The sequence below is a fragment of the Fulvia fulva genome, chromosome 10 (assembly GCF_020509005.1).
Source record: "Fulvia fulva chromosome 10, complete sequence".
NCBI lineage: Eukaryota > Fungi > Ascomycota > Dothideomycetes > Mycosphaerellales > Mycosphaerellaceae > Fulvia > Fulvia fulva.
The window spans coordinates 757,439-776,427 of NC_063021.1; the positions used below are offsets into that span (position 1 = coordinate 757,439).

Consider the following 18,989-nt stretch of genomic DNA (forward strand, 5'->3'; position numbering starts at 1 on the left):
TGATAGCAGCTATTACCTCATCTCGTGTTGTAGGAAAATGAGCACCTACCCTATGCTTAAGAAGAGCCCATAGATTCTCAATAGGGTTGAGATCTGGTGAATTGGCTGGCCATTCCATAAGGTGTAGGCCCTTCTCCTTAAATAGACTCACCGTTGCCTTCGCCTTGTGGATTGAGGCGTTGTCTTGCATAACAATGCAGTCCTGCGAGCCTGTTGACACTCGCTGCTTCTCAATTGCCGTGTGGATAAGAGGGACAATCTGGCTGCGATACACCTCACCGTCGACAGAGCCCTTCTCGAGTATATGGACTTCCATAGGTCCATCTGCAGAGATACAGCCCCATATCATACAGGCTGAGAACTTGCGGAAGCGTGCTGTAAGACAGTGTTCGTAATAAGCCTCATCTGCCCTGCGTGTCACATAGACCTGTCCGAATATTCCACACCTGAATGAAGCTTCATCTGTCCAAAGAACCTGAGCCCACTGTTCCACTGTCCATTTAATATGAGCCCTTGCCCATCGAAGCCGTGCCTCCTTGTGTTTCTCAGTCAACAACGGCTTACGTGTTGCGACATATCGTGAGAAGCCCTCCTTCTCAAACGCAGCTCTTACTGTCCGGACGTCGCTGAAGATGCCCTCTATCGCGGCAATCTGTTCGTATCGCAGGCGGCGGCTGTTGGCATCAGTGGTGGCTCGATGGACAAGTCGCTGACGCTTGGAGGTGTTGATTACAGGTGGTGGGCCTCTCTTCTTCGGTGTGGAAGGTGGCACTCTTTCAAGTCGTGAGATTACTGAAGAGACAGAGCCTTTGTTAGTGTGAAGGGCGTCTGCAATCTGCTGCAGCGGCCAGTGGGCGTGTTTGTGAAGAGACCACATCTCGCCCTTCTCGAATTCGGTAAAGACGCGTCCCTTCGGCATGGTGGCGATAGATAGCGCGTGTGTGAGTGTGTGGATAATGAGATTGAAGGTAGCAACACCTTCTGAGATGGACATGGATAGCCGGAAGGGGTTAGCGTAAATACAGGGGTTGTAAAAACTATGCCCAGGACTGTATTTCTGTGCATCACTGTTCAAGACCTCGCATTCTTCATTCACGATTCTGACTGTCTTATCAATGGTGACCTCCCAGTTGCTGCATTCGTTGTCGTTGGGGTTGGCATGAGATTGAGCCAATTCCGAATCTTGCGCGGACGAGCCAGGGGCAGGGGGAGCCGTGTCGGCCTTGAGGTCGAGCCGGACAGGTAAGGTGAACTGATGAGTCTTGCCACACGTTGCGCACTTCGCGGTCAAAGACTTCCGAAGCGCAGTGTGCACAAGTTTAGCGCCGCGAAATCGCTCGGGCATAGGCGTGGCCTGCTCCAGGATGATGAATTCGAACTCAGTACCGAGAGTGATACTAAGCTCAGGAGCACTCATCGCGGCTCTCTGCCAACGGGCAGCTTCGCTTGCTAGTGTTGCTTGACAAGTGTGTCCCGGGTAGGTCCTCGGTCAAATTGAGTCGCTTGAGGTATGCTCTGGTCGGCCTATTGAGACAAGCGATAAATATGGAACGCTAGAAGTACAGTGGGACCTCGTGACAATGTGCTCAGGATGTAGTCCTTTGGGGCGTCAAATGACACATCCGCATGCACATGTCGCGTGGATGCCGCTCGCTCCACAATAGGAGGTGAATGTTCAGCAAAATGGCTTGGCATCCATGGGTGCCGTTAATTGCCGTGGACGCCTCTGCGAAACATGCGATCTGACCACCATCCACATCCAGGGCCAGCTGGTTGATGGTTCCCTCCCAACGTGCTTGGTGTATACATCTGCGAGATGGATATACGACCAATTCAGCCATCTCTTGAGCGAGCATGGGCAAGGGTTGGTGACAAAGTACGTTCCCGGCTTGGGTCTCGACTTTAGTTCTTGGAATGCTGTCTGATGGGCGTATAGCCGTCGATTATACATATGGCGAAGAGGTGAAAGCTCATTTGTATCGGTACGGCCTTGCTGCTTAGCTACATGCTAGTGTGTTCGGCAAAGACTTTTGCTTTAATCAGAAGTCGAAGCGGTCGGCGGCAATTGATATTGTCACCTGGCCACGGGGTTTATTGGTGGACCTCAGGAGTGGGCAATGTTCCGGCATCAGGTCCTTGTATGTGCACACGCTGGATGCTTTGCTGTAAGACAACCTTCGTCCTTGGTATGCTCCATGTGTCACACAGCGTAAGACAGCGCTGATCCCTAAGGTTGTTGTACATGTGTCTCGCATCATCTAGCATCATGCTCGACGCCCCGGGGCCCTAGCTGTCGTGACCTGACACTTGCCTGGACGAGATGCCTACAGACCCGTTCGCATGAGAGCGACCAAAGTTGGAAAATGTTATTGAATGCAAAGCCAAGTATGCTTCGCCTTCGAAACTACCCGCCTCTACCCACCATGCCATCTCATCAAAGTACACAACGCTATCATTATGCAGTTCGCCTTCGACCAGATCGACTGTAATCTCTGGTAGGCCGTCGCAAAAGTGATATCTCTATAACACAACACGAAAAGCAGCACCGCACAAAATCATCCGCTCAAACCCCATCCCAGACGGCCCTAAAGGCACGTCAAAACCCTCCCCAACGCCTTCCCAGTCGACCTGAAACCCTAGTCGAGCTCAATCACAATTGGTGGAGGTTTCGGCGCCGCCTTCGGTATCGCAGCTGGTGGCGGCATGCTATTGCTGCCCTCGCGATCGAGACTGGGCGATCGCACACCGGTAGCCTCTTCAATTTTGGGCTTCCACGAGCCATCTGCCTCGACGATGATGGCTCTTGTGTCCAGAAGGTCATTGTTGGCAAGTTCTTCCCGAACTTGCTGCATGAAGCCATCGACAAGCAGCATCTGTGGACGCACGTCACCGCGGCAGAGAGGACAGCGCCAACAGTCTACGACAGCTGGTGAGCCCGGTGTAGGGCGCTTGCACATGCTCAAAAAGGTCTCCAGATCGAAGCAGTCTTTGTGCAAACATGTTGCGCCACGGACCGGCGTATCGAAGACCCTACAGCCAGAGTATGGGTCGGTCAGCTTGATTGTCATCGTGCTCGAAATCACTGCCAAGTCGTCGTCGCCATCGTCTTGTCCTGATAGGGATCTCTTGATTGTGGTCAATGACTGCTCGGCTGTAACATGAGATAGCTGCCTCGCGATACTGTCGTGACTCATAAAGCTAATCACCTCAACAGCTACTGCGTACGCACGTTTCTCGGTCTTTTTGCTACTGCATGAGATCCTAAGAGTGTTCTCTCCAGTTTTGACCAGATCAGTAAGGTTAATTGGCAAGTAGCGACCATGGTGTAATTTGCGGCGAGCTTCGAGCTTGACACCATTGCATTCGAAGGAGATCTCCTCAGGCCAGTGGTTGTCGGCTGTCACCCATGCACTCTCCGACTCGAATCCAGCTTTGGGCAATTCTGAGCACCGCAGGCGGAGCATCAATGATTGCTCATCCACGACATTGATCGAAGACGGGCTGGCCTTAGCGAGTCGCTCCGCAATAGGTGGCGTGACGTCAAATGGAATGGTGTGCCATGGTGAGGTCCTGTCCAACGTCGTGGGAGGCAAAGTGAAGCCAACAACATGCCTATACATACGCGAGGCTATCGCACCGACCTTTGTGTTGGTAAGTACTGGGCTGCGGAGATGTGCTTGGTGTAGTGCGGACCGTATTGGGTCAGGCTGCGTCGGTTGGGGACGATATCCCTCCTGGCTGCCCGGATATAGTAGTTTTGAGCGGCCGTACATCACTCCCGGAGCATGCATTGCTCGCGCGCTGACAGGCGGTCGTCTTGCGGTAAGATTCATGAGCCCTGCTTGATACTGCCGTGGCTGCTGAGGCATCAAAGGAGATATGGCTTGAGCTGTTGCTTGACTTTGACGATCTGGACGTGCGTGACCCTGAGCCTGAGTAAAGCGGTTCAGCAGTTGTTGATGATAGGACGCTTGCTGATGCTGATCCGCGCTTTGTGGTTGCTGAAGAAGTCGACTTGGCGCTGCTGGTGATGGACCAGGATTCGTCGGAGTCCTCGAGAAAAAGTCTAGCACTTCTGAAGGTATCCTGAAGTCAGCGGCATCTCGTCCCTGCTTCCTGCCCTCTCGCCATCGAGTCCAAATAGCCGCAAGTTTGGTGTATGCGTCGCTCTTTTCGCGGCTGCTTCGCCTGTACCGATGTTTTTGCCAAGCAATTTGGTCAAGCTCATGTATCTTCTCCACAGCACTCATCAACGGTATCTCCTGGGGACCATATAGCATACGCGTGATGGCCCGAGATATGGTCGTTTGGAGCACTGGGCTATGGACGTTGAGGTTCTCCGCCAGATCTTGGACGAGCGGAGGCACCTGCAACTCTTTGCATCGCGCCACTAGGCTGTCCCACTGCGCAGGCATCTTATGCAAGAATGCTTTGATCGATTGTAGTCTCATCTCGTATATCTCCCGAGCCCCTGATTGATCCGAATAGATGTGCATGATCGGCTCCGGGAAGTTCTCGAAGAACTGTAGTAAACCAGGGCTGATTTCTGTATTGTGGCACAGAAGAATGCTAAGGTAGTCCCAGCATCTCGAATCCAGGTTCAGAACGGACTGAGGCAGATTTCTCCGGTTTCCAGAGCGGGCACAGAACAGTTGACTTGTCATCTGGTAGAACCAGTCCTCCTTGTGAACAGCCTCGCGCAAGAGGATTAGGCGACCAGTTTCTGTGTGCGACAAAGTGTAGTTGGGATTGTTCTCAACCGACGACAGTCGCTGAAGCAACACATTGGCCTGTATGCGCGACGCCTGGAGCTGATGTGGCTGCGCAGGGGTGTGGAGAGGCTGCCTAGTGGTTTGCATGACTGGAGAGATGTCGGGCGGCAGTTGGCCCTGGTTGATGGAGCCTCGTTGAACGTGGCGCGAATTCGTGTGTGCGTGGCCACGCACAATAGGCAGGATGGGCTGAGCTTCACCAGACTGCTGGAAGTGATGTTGTTGCGCAAAGAGCTGCTGTGTCGGCGACATGACGACAGGCGACGCAGAGACTGACGCTCGTGTGGTTGGTGCTATCCAGGAATCAGTATGTTGCCTAGCATGACCCAGTGAGGGTCGACTTCGCCGTTGCTGAAGCTGGTGGTCTGCCAGCGTGGGAGAATCGGTGTTGTTCTCGTCACTGGGTGCGGGAGAAGGCAAGCCTGGTTGTGCAGCTGGCCGAGGCATCGTGTTGGCGTCCATCGACTTCCTTCCGCTCGTGCTCACGGATGGTGTTGGCATCGTTGGCATTGGCATTGGCACCTCATATTGCACCAGGCTGGGCGGTTGCGGGCGTTGGGCAGACCGCGACGTTGGCCGTTGTTGCTGCATTTGGACCATCTGGACAGGGTCGGCTGTTGGTGTGGAAGGCGCGTTGCTCGCACTTGCCGTTGCGTGGCTCACTCGAGGGCTTAACGCTGCCGGCGTGTTGAACGGCGATGTGCCGTTTGTGCTCAGATGCGATACCCGGCTTCCTGCATCCATCGTTTGTATTCCGTTTGCACTCTGCTGTACAAGCCCATGCATCCATCTATTTTGCCTCGAATTGGTGAAGTACTGTAGCGTCGCATTGCTCTGAGCAATCGCGTCCGCTGTCGGGACGTTATCCGTTCGACGCCTTTTGGTAGGTGGATCTCCGTCGACGACCATGTTTGCGCATGGGTATGCTTCGAGGTATAGGCATAGGTTTTAACGATAGTAGCAATAGTGCGCAGTCAAGGTGAGCATGAGGCAGGCCAGGCGTGCCAGGTCCTCCCTCCTCCCTCCTTCCTTATCGTGTTCGAGCCTGCCTTATGGGGCACAGCCAAAGTCTCGAGGAAGGCGATCAGGAAGGACGTATGCGCTCGGTGGAAGTATGCTCGTGGGGAGGAATGGATGCTGCTTAAGAATGCAGAGTGCAGTAGTTCTATCGCATGTGGGGAACGAGAAGTACATGTAGGACGCAAGGACGCCCTTCTCGTGGTCTGCAGTTCACGTTCCAACGGTAGACTAATGCATTCGGTCATTGCTCGGGCTCAAGAATGTGACAGGTCCCATTTCGTCGTCTTTGTCTGCCTTATCGACGCATGAACGATGAGGCGCTTCTGAGCACACCATCTGCGCATTTGTGTAGCTGCAATCAAGCAAGATGGGGTGGTTGCTTGGAGTTTCTTTGAATGAGAGCCGTGCTGCGTGCAGGTGATGAGGGCCCCCCTGTAGGTCCTAGCGTACGATGACTAGTACTAGGTAACTACGGTAGGCGGGATCTGGCCCGACCCAATGCACCTGCACTTGCGCGACTCAAGACGTGTGACCGTCTGAAGCAATGTTCATCACCTCTCACACGCTCCCATCTACAACTTACTTGGCTAGACGGATTACTGCTGGTCTTGCTGTAATTCTGTTACTCTAATCATTACTTGCACATTGCTGCTCTGAGCACTACTACCGACTCCGCGTCTGAGCCGCCATTTACGTGTACCGTGTACCGCATCGTCCAATTGCACCCCAACACGTTCGCGCAACCCGATCCCAGCACCGCATCCTCGAGGCCCATCCGTAGCGCTCTCGCGACCATACCACATCTGCACCGCAGCTTGCGCGAACGATATGCGGTGATCATGAAACGGCTGTAGAGCGATAATCAATCATTGCTCGGATCCACACCCGCCCCACCAGCATATGTGCTGCGGCGCTGCAGCCAGCATTCACGACCAAGTCGCAAGGCCAACGCTGAGCTACGATGGCCTCCTCTAGGAATGGTACTAGCAGCGCGGTCGCCGGCAGCATTCTCCTTGTCGTCCATGACTTCACCGCGAGGAGTCCGGACGAGCTCAGTCTGGCCAAGGGCGATCGCATCGAGCTCATAGAGAGGTACGGCGTGATGCACCACACCTCACATATATGCATGACAGAACACCGAGCCTGACCCTCTTCAGAGACGACGATTTTGGCGACGGATGGTTCCTGGGCAAGCACCTGACCAACGGCAACAGCGGCCTGTTCCCGGAAGGTATGCATATAGACTCCCTTCAAGCTTATGGCAGCACGGACTGCTGACCTGACAAACGTTATGCAGTCTACACAACACCCTCGCCCAAAGCCACGTTGCCTTCCGCCAACAAGTTCCGCTCTAGCGACAGCAGCGCGACCAAAGCAGCGCAAAATGCGGCGGTCACGGCGCTGTCTGCCTCATCTAGACAGGCTGGCGATGCTGCCACTTCCGCCAAACAACCATCTTCGGAACCGCAACCGATACCCACAAGCACCATGACCTCGCAGCCTTCGCTATCTTCCACGGCCTTGCGCTCGTCACTGCCCAATACTAACGGTACTAGCAGCGCGATCGCAGGCGGCAGAAGCTATACCATCACATCCGACTCGCCGGTCATGAGCGAGACTCTGTCCGTGATCGACGAACATATCACCGACATGAAATCGCCGCGCTCTTCATATGCCAATGGTAACAAGCGTGATATTCTGGGCAGCGCCTACCCCACCCAGCCACCGATCGTACGACGTTCTTATATCGCTGGCCACGAGACGGATGATGAGGAGGGTCAGTCGTATACCGGAGAGGAGGTCATGGCGTGGGATGCGAATCGAGTCGCGGAATATCTCGAGGATAATGGCGTGGAAAAGACGCACTGTGACGTATTCGTCGAGCAAGAGATCAGTGGCGAGGTTCTGCTGGCGATGGATCAAAACAGTCTGTTTCTCAAAGAGTTTGATCTTGGCTCGGTCGGCCGCAGATTGAAAACGTGGCACAAGATCAAGGCGCTGCAGGATGAGTGCAGGCGCAGCGCAAGTCCAGAAATTGCCAGAAGTGCATCCAACTATTCACTTGATGGAGACGAGGGTGCAGTCGAGACGAGCGTGTCGAGTAGGAATCGCAGCTCGACCATTGGCGCACCTTCTTTGCCCAGGGCGCTCACCACGAAGCGACAGAGCGGTGACGTTGCACCTCAAAGAAGCAACACGTACCAGCCACAAGCGCCAGGCATATCTCACTCTGCACACCCAAGCATGAGCAAGCGAGAGAGTGTTGGCGCCTCGCCACTGCAAAGTATGATAACCAGGTCGGACAACCCATACAGACCCTCGGCGCAGGGCATTCGTAACATGAACCACTCGCGACGACATTCAAGTATCGACTCGAACTCTACGGATGGCGCGACTCGGATGGGTCACCGAAAGCAGCCGTCTCTAGATCAGAAGTGGCAGCCGGGACAGCCTGTGAATGGTAGCAGTCACTATTCCTACACCGCAGGCTACGATACACTGTTGCCACATCGCCAATCGAGTGCCGTCATTCCAGCTTCTCCAGCTGACCTCGATCGCGGATACTTCTCCTCCAACGAAGCCGAGACCAGAACGCGTAGGACCGCCCTGACCAAGAGGAACTCGACAGCAGTCAGCCCGGTACATTATTCACGAGCCAGCAGTATCTTAGGTGGCAGTGGCCAGACACCACGCATTACAGACGCCGAAGGGTTTGACCCTGTCAGCCCGATCGTCCAATCAACACATCAATCCAAAGCTATGAGTGCAGTGCACAAGGCTTTTGGAAGCCATTGTTCTGCGACTACGCCGTCTGGCCGCATCAAGTCTGGAGACAACCACGCCAGCCCGATTGTCACCAAGCTAGACCCAAGCACGAGCAAACCTTCGTTGAACACAATCGCCGCAAGCCCGACACAAATGGAAGACAACGCAAGCGAAATATCTAGTGAGAAAGCAGCACCCAGTCCTTCCGGCTTCAACAAGAACATTTTTGCATCCGCAAAGGCGAAGTTCACTGGCAAAAGATCAATCAGCGAGGCTGTCACGAGAGACGAAAAGGTCTCAACACCGACCAAAGTCTCCTCGCCCGTACGCACCGGAACTGCATCGTCTACGCCGAGCACCGAGAACCGTAGTATGGATATCGCAAAGTCGGACTCCAATCCCCGCGAGTCTATTGGGTCTGGCCAGAACCTCATGCCTCCGCCACCCGCAAAACGACCGAGAGCCAAGTCTAAGAAGCTCACTTCGGCGTACACGCACGGCCTTGCGAGGATATCACCACAGGAGCAGATGATAACGTGCGACTACTCTGGGTGGATGAAGAAGAAGAGCGGCTCGGTCGTTGCTAGCTGGAAGCCGCGTCTGTTCGTTCTCAAAGGCCGCCGACTATCATACTACTATCGAGATGACGATACAGAGGAGAAAGGACTTATCGACATTTCATTCCACAGGGTGTTATCGGCACAGAGCGAGACTCTCGCCGGCGTGATGGCGTCTGTGACTGGTGCGGGTGGGAACCCATCGAGCCCGACGAGTGCGTCAATGCCGACTATGGCGCAGCAGGACCTACGAGATCATCCTCCACCTCAAGGCGAACAGGACGAGGGCGTCTTCATTTTCAAGCTGGTACCTCCCAAAGCAGGCCTTGCAAAGGGTGTATCGTTCACGAAACCGACAGTTCACTACTTTGCGGTCAACTCTCGGCAAGAGGGTCGTCTGTGGATGGCAGCACTTATGAAGGCAACCATCGACAGAGACGACAACGGCGTCGTGACGACCACTTACAATCAGAAGACAATCAGCTTGAATAAGGCTCGAGCAAGGCGCGAACGTCCTCCTGCTCTGAAGGAGGAGACCGTCGAGGGACGAGTAGAACTGGCCACAGATCTTGAAGACGACGACAAAGGTCTGGGTATTGTAGGAGCACCTGATGGCGACGGTACAGAGTCGGCAGTAGCAGGTGCAGAACAGCAAACCCGACGGGAAGACGCCAGCTCCATGGCACCCAGTACGACCGCGACTGGCGAAAGTGACCTGCTTACCGACCAGGAGAGAGAAGCTGTAGCTCTCAATGGGGCAGGCTAGCTGCCTACCAGCAACACTCTGCGACCAATCAGACCTCTTCCTGCACGCTACTACCTCGGGTCACACCTGTTATGCAGCGGTTTGCGTTTGCAGAGGAAGCATTTCCACAGCTTCACATGAGACATGCTACTTTTACAAACTTCCCGTTCCGCCGGCGCCTGGAAAATCATGGCCTCAGAGTACATCCGTCGCGCCAGCGCTACAAACTAAGGCATGCGAAATTGGTCCACCAGCCAACACCTGTGAGGCCTCGCGAAGAGGTTCCTGGCCTGCTGACGTCGATGGCGAGAGATATCAGCTTTGTGTCACCATAAGGCGAAGAGCAAATACCAATGCTAGGCAAGGGCAAAGGCAGGGCTAGCACAGCCTATATGCCAGGTGATTTCGGTTACCTCCCTCCAATTTCATGGTCGCCTAGCTCCAATATGTCGTCTACCTCCGGCTCAGGTCGAACTACATGGACGCCAGTCTCGCCTGTGTCCGGTGCACCCCATTCTGAACGATCGCCAGCCTCGCCTCCGTCTGGTACACACAGTTCTATACGATCGTCGGCCTTGCCGGTGCAGGATTTGTCGCCTCAAAATGGCCAGCAAGAGGCTCCAGAGCCGGATCTGCATAGGGAGACCAGCAGGAACGACATTTTTGAAGATGCGATGGCTCTTCATGATGAAGAACAGTATGAAGCTTCGTTGCTTCCTCAAAGACGCCGCAGCAGATGAGATCGAATGCTCGATCCGTGATCCAGATTCCGGCGTCGGAATGATTAGGCACACCATTCGTTTGACCGAGTAGTGCTTGACGCCCAACTATCGCTAGAATGGAGAATTCTCTTGGCTCGTATGTTGCCAGACAGGACAGAAGGAATTGATGAATATTGGAGTGAGGATGATATTGATACCCCGAGAGGAAGACTGACGTCAACGATGTCCGTAAATGTGATACTCGTTTTACGAAGGAATGCCAGGCTATGAGCAGCGAGCGGTACTTGGGTCCCTTTCCAGATACTGTATTACAACACCGCATTTCCCCATTCCATTGGCACAGCTTCTACACCCGCATGAACAGACAGCGTTACTTCAAGTCTCCCCTACTGTCCTTGTGCACACCGTGCTGATTGCTGACATTTTCTAGCCCGCTGCAGTCGCTGCAGTTGGAGCAGTTGCGGAGGTCTTGGCTGTCCTGGCAGTTGCTGCTGTTGGAGCAGCGCGTGCAGCGTGTCTTGGGTGGGTCAGTCAGTGGATGGTTAATCAAGGAGGATGTGGGAGGCGAAGGAGATGTTATTTACACAGTTGGAGCAGTTGGTGCAGTCTTTGCAGTCTGTTATGTTGGAGCAGTTTTTGTTGCCGTTGGAGTCGGTGGGCATGGTGGCGGTGGCGGGAGGTGGTTGGATGGATTGGTATGCTGCTGGGAGAGGAGTCCTCGTTGGGTTTCGAGAGGCACGCCGACGAGGGAGAGAGGGAGATGTATATATGTGTGTGCGTACTGCCTCTCGCTTTACCCGCTTGCCGCCCTGGCGTGCCCTGCAGGAGCTGAGGCTGGCTTAAGCAATCAGGGTACAAATGACGCCGTACAACCTGGCTGATCTACGTTCATTTCTACGAGTCTCGAAGCGACGTGATGGATTGTGTAGCTTCATTGGTATGAAGTGCTTGTTCGTAACAAGGAGGAAACGGGAGCGATGCATGTGCTTAAGCGAGCTAGCTCCAATGTCGCTGCCTGGCACCTCTGGTTCGATGATGTGGGGGGCAGTAGTTAGTTCAGCGCAGCTCTTATGGTCATTCTTCTGCTTATTAGATGGTGCGTTGATGGATTTTCGAAGTGTTTGGCATGAGAAGGGATGGTCTGATTGTCTCCATTTCCTGGTTCGACAGATCTAGTTTGGCGTGATTTGGGGTCTCAAGCCTCTTTCCTCCCGCTTCACGACCGCTTTCCCACAAACCTTTCTCCTACAGCAACCTCGTTACGGAGGCCGGATTGCATCACCCGTCGACACAGCTAGGGCATTTCATTCAATTCGCAAGGACGTGGCTATTTGACCCGCTGCCTCAGTACGCTCGATCGAGATTCAGAACACATGTATGGACCGAGGCGGGAAGAGAGCATCAGATCGCGAACGTTTCGCATTATCGGGCTCTTGTCTTGACATGCTGACTTAGATGTCCACAATGGTAGGGCTTGTTTACTCGACACAGTCGACGAAGACTCGCGCGTGCGAGCTATCAAAGGCTATCTGAACAGCTGTCAGCTTCACGGGAATCTAGCAGACCTGCCATGGCACACAATGCTCGGTCTTTTTCGGGTTCGCTGCTTGAGCAATCGTGGTCGAGCTGGAATGCCAGAACATTATTGGGGCTCTTCAGATCATACTCCACCGCTGCATGATCTGGCCAAGCGATACAAATACCCAATGTCAGACTCATGAGTAAGAGCCTCTGTCACAGCACTGATACTCATGCAGCAGGGTTCATACATCTACGCATCGATGCGCTCGAGCATATGAGCACGCGAGCACGGCAGTTCTGGGACCACTCGACTGCGAGGTAGGCATGAGCATCGGCCCAATTCCTTATCTTCACCGAAAATTCCATGTGTAAAGACGCAGAGATAAGGACTCCGCTCGATTTACCGCACTCCTATCTGCCACGCATCAGGACCCTTTCTTGGCCCCTTGACCGCAGATAGTGGGAACACAGCCATATGGACGCCACTGAGATGCAGATGAATGCCCATCGCGTGGGTGTGTTCCTGCAGGATTACTTTTTTCCGACATGGTTCTGGACGCAATTTCCAGAGCAGTGTGTAGCTCCCCTCGCCGCATCGTGCATATAGGATGAAGGCATGGCCCTAGTACCTACCTGATCCATTCGTACCTCGATCGTCTGTACGTGAGACCCGAGCACAATGGCAGCACTGGAGAACGAGAAGAAAGCGGTCGACTTTGGAATCGAGGTCAGCCTTGATGTAGAGTCTGGACAAGTCACGACAGAAGTGCTTTACGACAAGCATGGCTTCGAACTGTTCCCTCAGCCTGTTCCAGATGACAGTCTTGACCCATTGAACTGGTCGTCATTTCAGAAACATGGGATACTTGGTATCGTCATGTCGTTGTGAGTAGCCCAGACGACATGCATCTGACAGTGTGTGCTATCGAACGACAGTGCTCACCTTCTATCAGGTACTTTATGTTCACTTGCGTCACGACTAACACAGTCCCATCCTTCCCTGCGCTGCAAACACAATTTGCCGTCTCAGTCGAGCAAATCAACTGGACAGTCGCCATACCAGCACTTGGACTCACAATTGGCCCGCTCCTGTGGTCTTCGCCAGCTGACATCATTGGACGTCGCCCTATCTTCATCTTTGGCACAATCATGGCCATCGCCGCCACCATTGGAGCTGCTCTGGCCGATTCTTATTCTGGCTACATGGCAGCTAGGTTCTTCCAGGGCCTTGGAGTATCTCCCGCTGCAACTGTCGGACTGGCTATCATCAACGACCTCTTCTTCGAGCATCAACGAGGAGAGAAGGTGGGGCTGTGGGTGTTGGCGATCGACCTGGGCCTACTCGTTGGTCCTTTGATCGGCGGCTTCATAAATCTTGTCAGCTCTGCATGGATCCAATGGCTAACAGCAATAATGCTGGGTGCTATCTTACTCGCTGAGATCTTCTTCCTCCCTGAGACATTATACCCGCGCAACAAAATGTTGGCGAGGAGAAGGCATAGTACTGCAGCAGCGGAGAAGATGCTTGGCCTCCAGGCGGAAGTCAAGCGCTCGAAGAGTCTGCGATATGTCAACGTCGCACCTCTACCAGGCATGAAGCACCCGAAAGCATGGGATACTCTCGTGCGTTTTGGCAAGACGTTCCGATATGCCGTGGTTCCTGTTGCCGTAGCCACGTACGCCTTTGGCTGGTATTGGTGGTTCTATCAGTTATCACGATGGTGCCAGTAGCATATGCGAAGTACTCACCGCAGATACAGGGGTCAGTATACTCATGCTTCGATCATATCTCTACCACCCAGCGATCTATGCTAACCCCATCTCGTTCTCTAGGTTGATTTTCATCGGTCTCATCGTCGGCACCGTGTTCTCAGAACTGTTCTGCTCCGGTCGTTTGAGCGACTGGCTCTTGGTCAAGGTCGCTGCGCGAAACGGTACAAAGAAGACACCAGAAATGCGTCTGTGGCTGGTGTACCCTGCTGCATTACTAACCTCCGTGGGACTGATCGTTTGGGGAATATCAATTGATCGCAACTACCACTGGATGGTAGGACAGGTTGCTTTCGCCTTCAGTGAGTCACGAGCTTCCTATCCAATAATACATGCCACTGAATGCTGACCCTCTCCCCTCCAGTCGGCGCAGGCATACAAATGGCAAACACAGCCGTCTGCGCATATGTCATCGACGCCTACCCCAGACAGAGCATGTCCGTGGTCGTCTTCTACGCCGTGCTCCTCAACATGTCAGCATTCGTCGACCCTTTCTTCATCGCATACTGGGTTGACGCTGTTGGCTATACTTGGACCTTCGCCGGGCATGCACTGATCACGGTCTTCTTTTGCATTATTATCTTCGCATTGCTGCACAAGTTTGGTGGGAAGATTCGTGCGCGCAACGGAGTGCCCGACTGGGTCAATCCGGAATCCGATGATGCGTGAGAAGTTCGTGGTGCTGCGGAGATGTGAATGTGGAGGGCTGAATTCACTTACGAATGCACGGTCCATGCACGAGCGGGCCAGCTTCGGAGGTCTTCCTTCTTTGAGGGGCTACTTTTCAACGCTGCATGTGAACGACTCACATCTCGGCAAGCTGCACCGCCGCCTTTCAGAGCGGTCTGACGCAGGACACGATGGGCTGGCGAGATGACTTCCAACGCTGCAAAGGTACACAAACATCACACCGTTGACACTGAAATAGCTTCTCACGCTTTAGCAGATGCGGATCAGAGGAAGATCGAGCTTGAAGCGCAAGATGCAGACGTGATAGGAAAGCTATTAAGACAAGAAAGGGAAGTTGTATCTCTAGTAACAAGCATAGCACAGTCTCGGCGTCACCTTGCTTCGTGCGAGCAAGAGGTGGACAAGCTACGAGCGGAGCACGATCAGTTCTCAACGCAGATCGCCGCCCTCGAGAGCACAATCGAGGTATGTTCGTTGCACGTCACGTAGAGGCTCGAAGCTAAGTATGGCGGCAGGACATCATGTCAGCTGGCAAGGACAAGAGCCCGAACAAGCCGACGGAGGCCACCTCTGCTCACGAAGGGCCATCGCTGCCTGCACCCCGATCAGTCCCTTTGTCGAGACTGTTCACACCCACTCCACCGCCACAAGCACTTCCTCTCACCAAATCACCAGAGTCCGACCCCAGCTACCACTCCCCGGTAGCTCCAGTAGCCCAAATGCTCGCACCTTTGCCCCGTCTCGACGGCGACGATGACCACATGCCCGGCTTCCCCACCGTAGTCCTCATCGATGGCCGCTGGGTAGAAATTGTGTGCGCTGGTTGCGAAGGCAATGTGACTCGATCTGCCAATGGTGGCCACCCCTTTTACGTGGGCAAGAAAGGCATTCGAGGACACTTCTACAAATGCTCGAAGGCTGACCTCGGTGCCTCGCCGTGGAAGGTTTGGCGCGTGTTCGATCTGGACGATGTCAAGCGAATGGAGCTGTTTAGGGAGCAGCCGAAGGAGCCGATTGTGAAGGTCGAAGTAGCTAGGACGCACAGACCGCCGACCTTTGGAAACGGCAGCGGTAAGAGGCGCTCTTGAAGTGTCGAGAATGCAGAGGCAATGGCTCGAGACAGTGGTGGCCGCTTTGCTGCTAAGAAGCGCAAGGCTGCCCATGATGATGAGTGAGAAGGCTACATATACGTTTTGGTGCTCAACACCTTTCCAATGTCAAGCTGCGGTTCAACTTCCAACACATCGTAATGGCGTCTTCAAACTGTCAATCATGTTCGTATCGGGGTCTCTGGCACCTCTGTGATCAGTGCAATGGCGGGCTTGGCATCTGATCGAAACAAGCTCCGCCCAGCGTTCACGTCTGCCACGCCGCCCACGCGACAGTCTACCTTGTGCTGTAGGAGGTAGACTTCATCACCTCATGTCGTGATTCCGATACTGCCATGGCGCTCGGGAGATCGTCGAGCTGCCTGGCGCCGCGGAGGCAGGCAACCTGGGGTCCTCGATGGCAAGAGCGGTGGCCGGCCACAGAACTTCTTCCAACGCGCCACCAACACTCTTCTCATACCACCGACCACGCCACACCAGCAGGAAACAGCAGCAGCTGCCCTAGGGCCTGGCTGGTTAGAATTGCTGTTGCGCAACAGTGCCACAGTCGCTTGCAACCAGCCGGTTATTGACGCTTACAGAAGTTTCAGTAGCAAGCAACCAGCCGCGAAGTAGTCTACTGTAGCAGAAACACAGCGAAAGCGGGCCGCTAAGAGTGCGGCAGATTCTTCCTCTCCTTCCACCTTCTCTCCTTCACTTCACGACTTGGAGCTTGCCATTGGAGCTCCGCCCTCTACACTGACCTCACCATGGCTTCAGACATCGCCTTGCGCACCACCAAACCGCCAGCCCACGACCAGGGCCTGGACGACGAGGCCAAACAATGGTCCGTCTACACCGAGACGCGTTCGACGATCGGCGAGAACCCGCTCAGCCCAGATGAGCTCGACAAGACGAAGCGGTACATGAATGCCACATTGTACTTGTGCTTGGGCATGCTGTACTTGAAAGAGAATCCGCTGCTAAGAGAGGCATTGAAGAAAGAGCACATCAAGCCGAGATTGCTGGGACATTGGGGAAGTGCTGCTGGGCAATCGTTCACGTAAGCTGGAGTTCATCGCTGCTGGCATGATTCGACTGCTGACATGCAATAGCTATATCCACATGAATAGGTTGATCAAGAAGTACCGTCTGGACGCCTTCGTTATTTCAGGACCTGGTCATGGAGCTCCTGGTCTAATCTCCAACTTTTACCTCGAGGGAGTCTACAGCGAAGTCTACCCAAACAAGAGCGAGGACGTTGAGGGATTGCAACGCTTTTTCAAGCAATTCTCGTTCCCAGGTGGCGTTGGATCGCACATGACACCAGAGACTCCAGGCTCCATCCACGAAGGTGGTGAGCTGGGATACTCGCTGTCACACGCTTTTGGTGCCGTCTTTGACAACCCGAACACAATCGCCTTGACCATCGTTGGAGATGGCGAGTCAGAGACAGGTCCCCTGGCTACCAGCTGGCACAGTAACAAGTTCCTCAACCCGATCAAGGATGGTGCAGTATTGCCAGTCCTTCATCTCAATGGCTACAAGATCAACAACCCAACACTCCTCGCACGTGTCTCGCATGAAGAGCTGGAGGCATTGATGAAGGGTTACGGATACACTCCATACTTCGTTGAGGGTCACGATCTCGACTCTATGCACCAAGCCATGGCCGGCACTCTGGAGCATTGTGTCAATGAAATTCGGAAGTTCCAGAAACAAGCACGCGACTCTGGCAAGGTCTTCCGTCCACGATGGCCAATGATTGTGCTGCGATCACCCAAAGGATGGACTGCGCCAAGAGAAGTTGAAGGCCACTATCTTGAGGGATTCTGGCGTGCTCACCAGGTCCCTCTTACGAAGGTGCTCACAGATGACACTCAGCTGAAGGCCCTCGATCAGTGGATGCGTGCCTACGGACCCGACAAGCTCTTCGACGAGTCAGGCAAGCTAGTACCAGAGTTGAGAGAACTGGCTCCTCCCAAAGGCAAGAGGATGGGTGAGAACCCAATCACGAACGGTGGCTCCATCCGCAAGCCACTCAGAATGCCAAGGTTCCAGGACTATGAGATCAAGGTCGACAAGCCAGCCGTGTCATATGGACCTAGCATGGCCAACTTTGCCAAATTTCTCCGAGATGTCATGAAGAACAACATGGACAACTTCCGTGTCTTTGGACCAGATGAGACCGAGAGCAACAAGCTGTCTGCGATCTATGAAGCAGGCAAGAAGATCTGGGTGAACGGGTACCTGAAAGAGGACGAGGACGGTGGTAACCTCGATCCAAACGGCAGAGTCATGGAGATGCTTTCCGAACACACTGTGGAAGGCTGGCTCGAAGGCTATACACTGAGCGGCAGACACGGTCTGCTCAACTCCTACGAGCCATTCATTCATATCATCGACTCGATGGTCAACCAACATGCCAAGTGGCTCGAGAAGTGCGCCGAAGTCTCTTGGAGGGAGGCTGTTTCGTCGCTGAACATCCTTCTTACCAGCACAGTCTGGCGTCAAGATCACAACGGCTTCACACATCAGGATCCTGGTTTCCTTGATGTTCTCTGCAATAAGTCTCCAGAGATTGTTCGCATCTACCTTCCACCGGATGGCAACTGCCTACTCTCCACCATGGATCACTGCCTGAAGAGTACAAACTACGTCAACTGCATTGTCGCCGACAAGCAAGTGCACCCCCAGTACCTATCAATGGATGCTGCGATAGAGCACTGCACCAAGGGTCTGGGCATTTGGGACTGGGCTTCGAACGATGCTGGCCAGGAGCCAGACGTCGTCATGGCGTCCTGTGGTGATGTTGTTACGCAGGAAGCGCTAGCCGCCACCGCACTTCTCAGACAATATCTGCCCGAGCTCAAGATCCGGTTTGTCAACGTCGTTGACCTCTTCAAGTTGATACCTAATGGCTATCATCCACACGGACTCACCGACCGCGAGTACGGAGCAATCTTTACGACAGATAAGCCTGTTGTCTTCAACTTCCACTCCTACCCTTGGTTGGTGCACCGCCTCACGTACAACAGGAAGGGCCAAGAGCGCATGCACGTCCGTGGCTACAAGGAGAAGGGCAATATCGATACACCGCTCGAGCTTGCCATCCGCAACGAGGCCGATCGATTCTCGCTGGCCGTACGTGCCATCGACAGCTTGGAAGAGGTACTCGGCAACAAGGGCGCGGCTGCACGTGAGAAGTTGATTGAGCAGCGTATTCGCAGCACGAACTACACTTACGAAACTGGGCTGGACCCAGAGGAGTTTACCGACTGGAAGTGGCCCTATTAGATGCAGGGACAGGCTCGTCGTGGCAGGAGCGAGAGTTACAC

General features: G+C 54.0%; 6 protein-coding genes across 6 annotated transcripts; 5 read left to right on the forward strand and 1 right to left on the reverse strand.

The window, feature by feature from the left end:
• Window positions 1-2,636: 2,636 nt before the first annotated feature.
• Window positions 2,637-5,219, reverse strand: CLAFUR5_11813 (Zinc finger MIZ domain-containing protein 2; the record flags this gene model as incomplete). Its single annotated transcript, XM_047910961.1, has 1 exon — window positions 2,637-5,219. The coding sequence occupies one exon, from the start codon at window positions 5,217-5,219 to the stop codon at window positions 2,637-2,639; it is 2,583 nt and encodes an 860-aa protein (XP_047767324.1).
• Window positions 5,220-6,753: 1,534 nt separating this feature from the next.
• CLAFUR5_11814 (uncharacterized protein) lies at window positions 6,754-9,881 on the forward strand (the record flags this gene model as incomplete). Its single annotated transcript, XM_047910962.1, has 3 exons — window positions 6,754-6,884; window positions 6,926-7,023; window positions 7,090-9,881. The coding sequence occupies 3 exons, from the start codon at window positions 6,754-6,756 to the stop codon at window positions 9,879-9,881; spliced, it is 3,021 nt and encodes a 1,006-aa protein (XP_047767329.1).
• Window positions 9,882-12,782: 2,901 nt separating this feature from the next.
• Window positions 12,783-13,834, forward strand: CLAFUR5_11815 (uncharacterized protein; the record flags this gene model as incomplete). The annotated part of the gene is made up of 2 exons (XM_047910963.1): window positions 12,783-12,988; window positions 13,057-13,834. The coding sequence occupies 2 exons, from the start codon at window positions 12,783-12,785 to the stop codon at window positions 13,832-13,834; spliced, it is 984 nt and encodes a 327-aa protein (XP_047767328.1).
• A 43-nt stretch (window positions 13,835-13,877) lies between these two features.
• Window positions 13,878-14,542, forward strand: CLAFUR5_11816 (putative efflux pump mfs2; the record flags this gene model as incomplete). Its single annotated transcript, XM_047910964.1, has 2 exons — window positions 13,878-14,175; window positions 14,238-14,542. The coding sequence occupies 2 exons, from the start codon at window positions 13,878-13,880 to the stop codon at window positions 14,540-14,542; spliced, it is 603 nt and encodes a 200-aa protein (XP_047767327.1).
• A 191-nt stretch (window positions 14,543-14,733) lies between these two features.
• Window positions 14,734-15,651, forward strand: CLAFUR5_11817 (uncharacterized protein; the record flags this gene model as incomplete). The annotated part of the gene is made up of 3 exons (XM_047910965.1): window positions 14,734-14,767; window positions 14,820-15,028; window positions 15,079-15,651. 3 exons carry the CDS (start codon window positions 14,734-14,736, stop codon window positions 15,649-15,651), a joined length of 816 nt encoding a protein of 271 aa, XP_047767326.1.
• Window positions 15,652-16,421: 770 nt separating this feature from the next.
• On the forward strand, window positions 16,422-18,948 carry CLAFUR5_11818 (putative phosphoketolase; the record flags this gene model as incomplete). Its single annotated transcript, XM_047910966.1, has 2 exons — window positions 16,422-16,714; window positions 16,767-18,948. The coding sequence occupies 2 exons, from the start codon at window positions 16,422-16,424 to the stop codon at window positions 18,946-18,948; spliced, it is 2,475 nt and encodes an 824-aa protein (XP_047767341.1).
• Window positions 18,949-18,989: the final 41 nt, after the last annotated feature.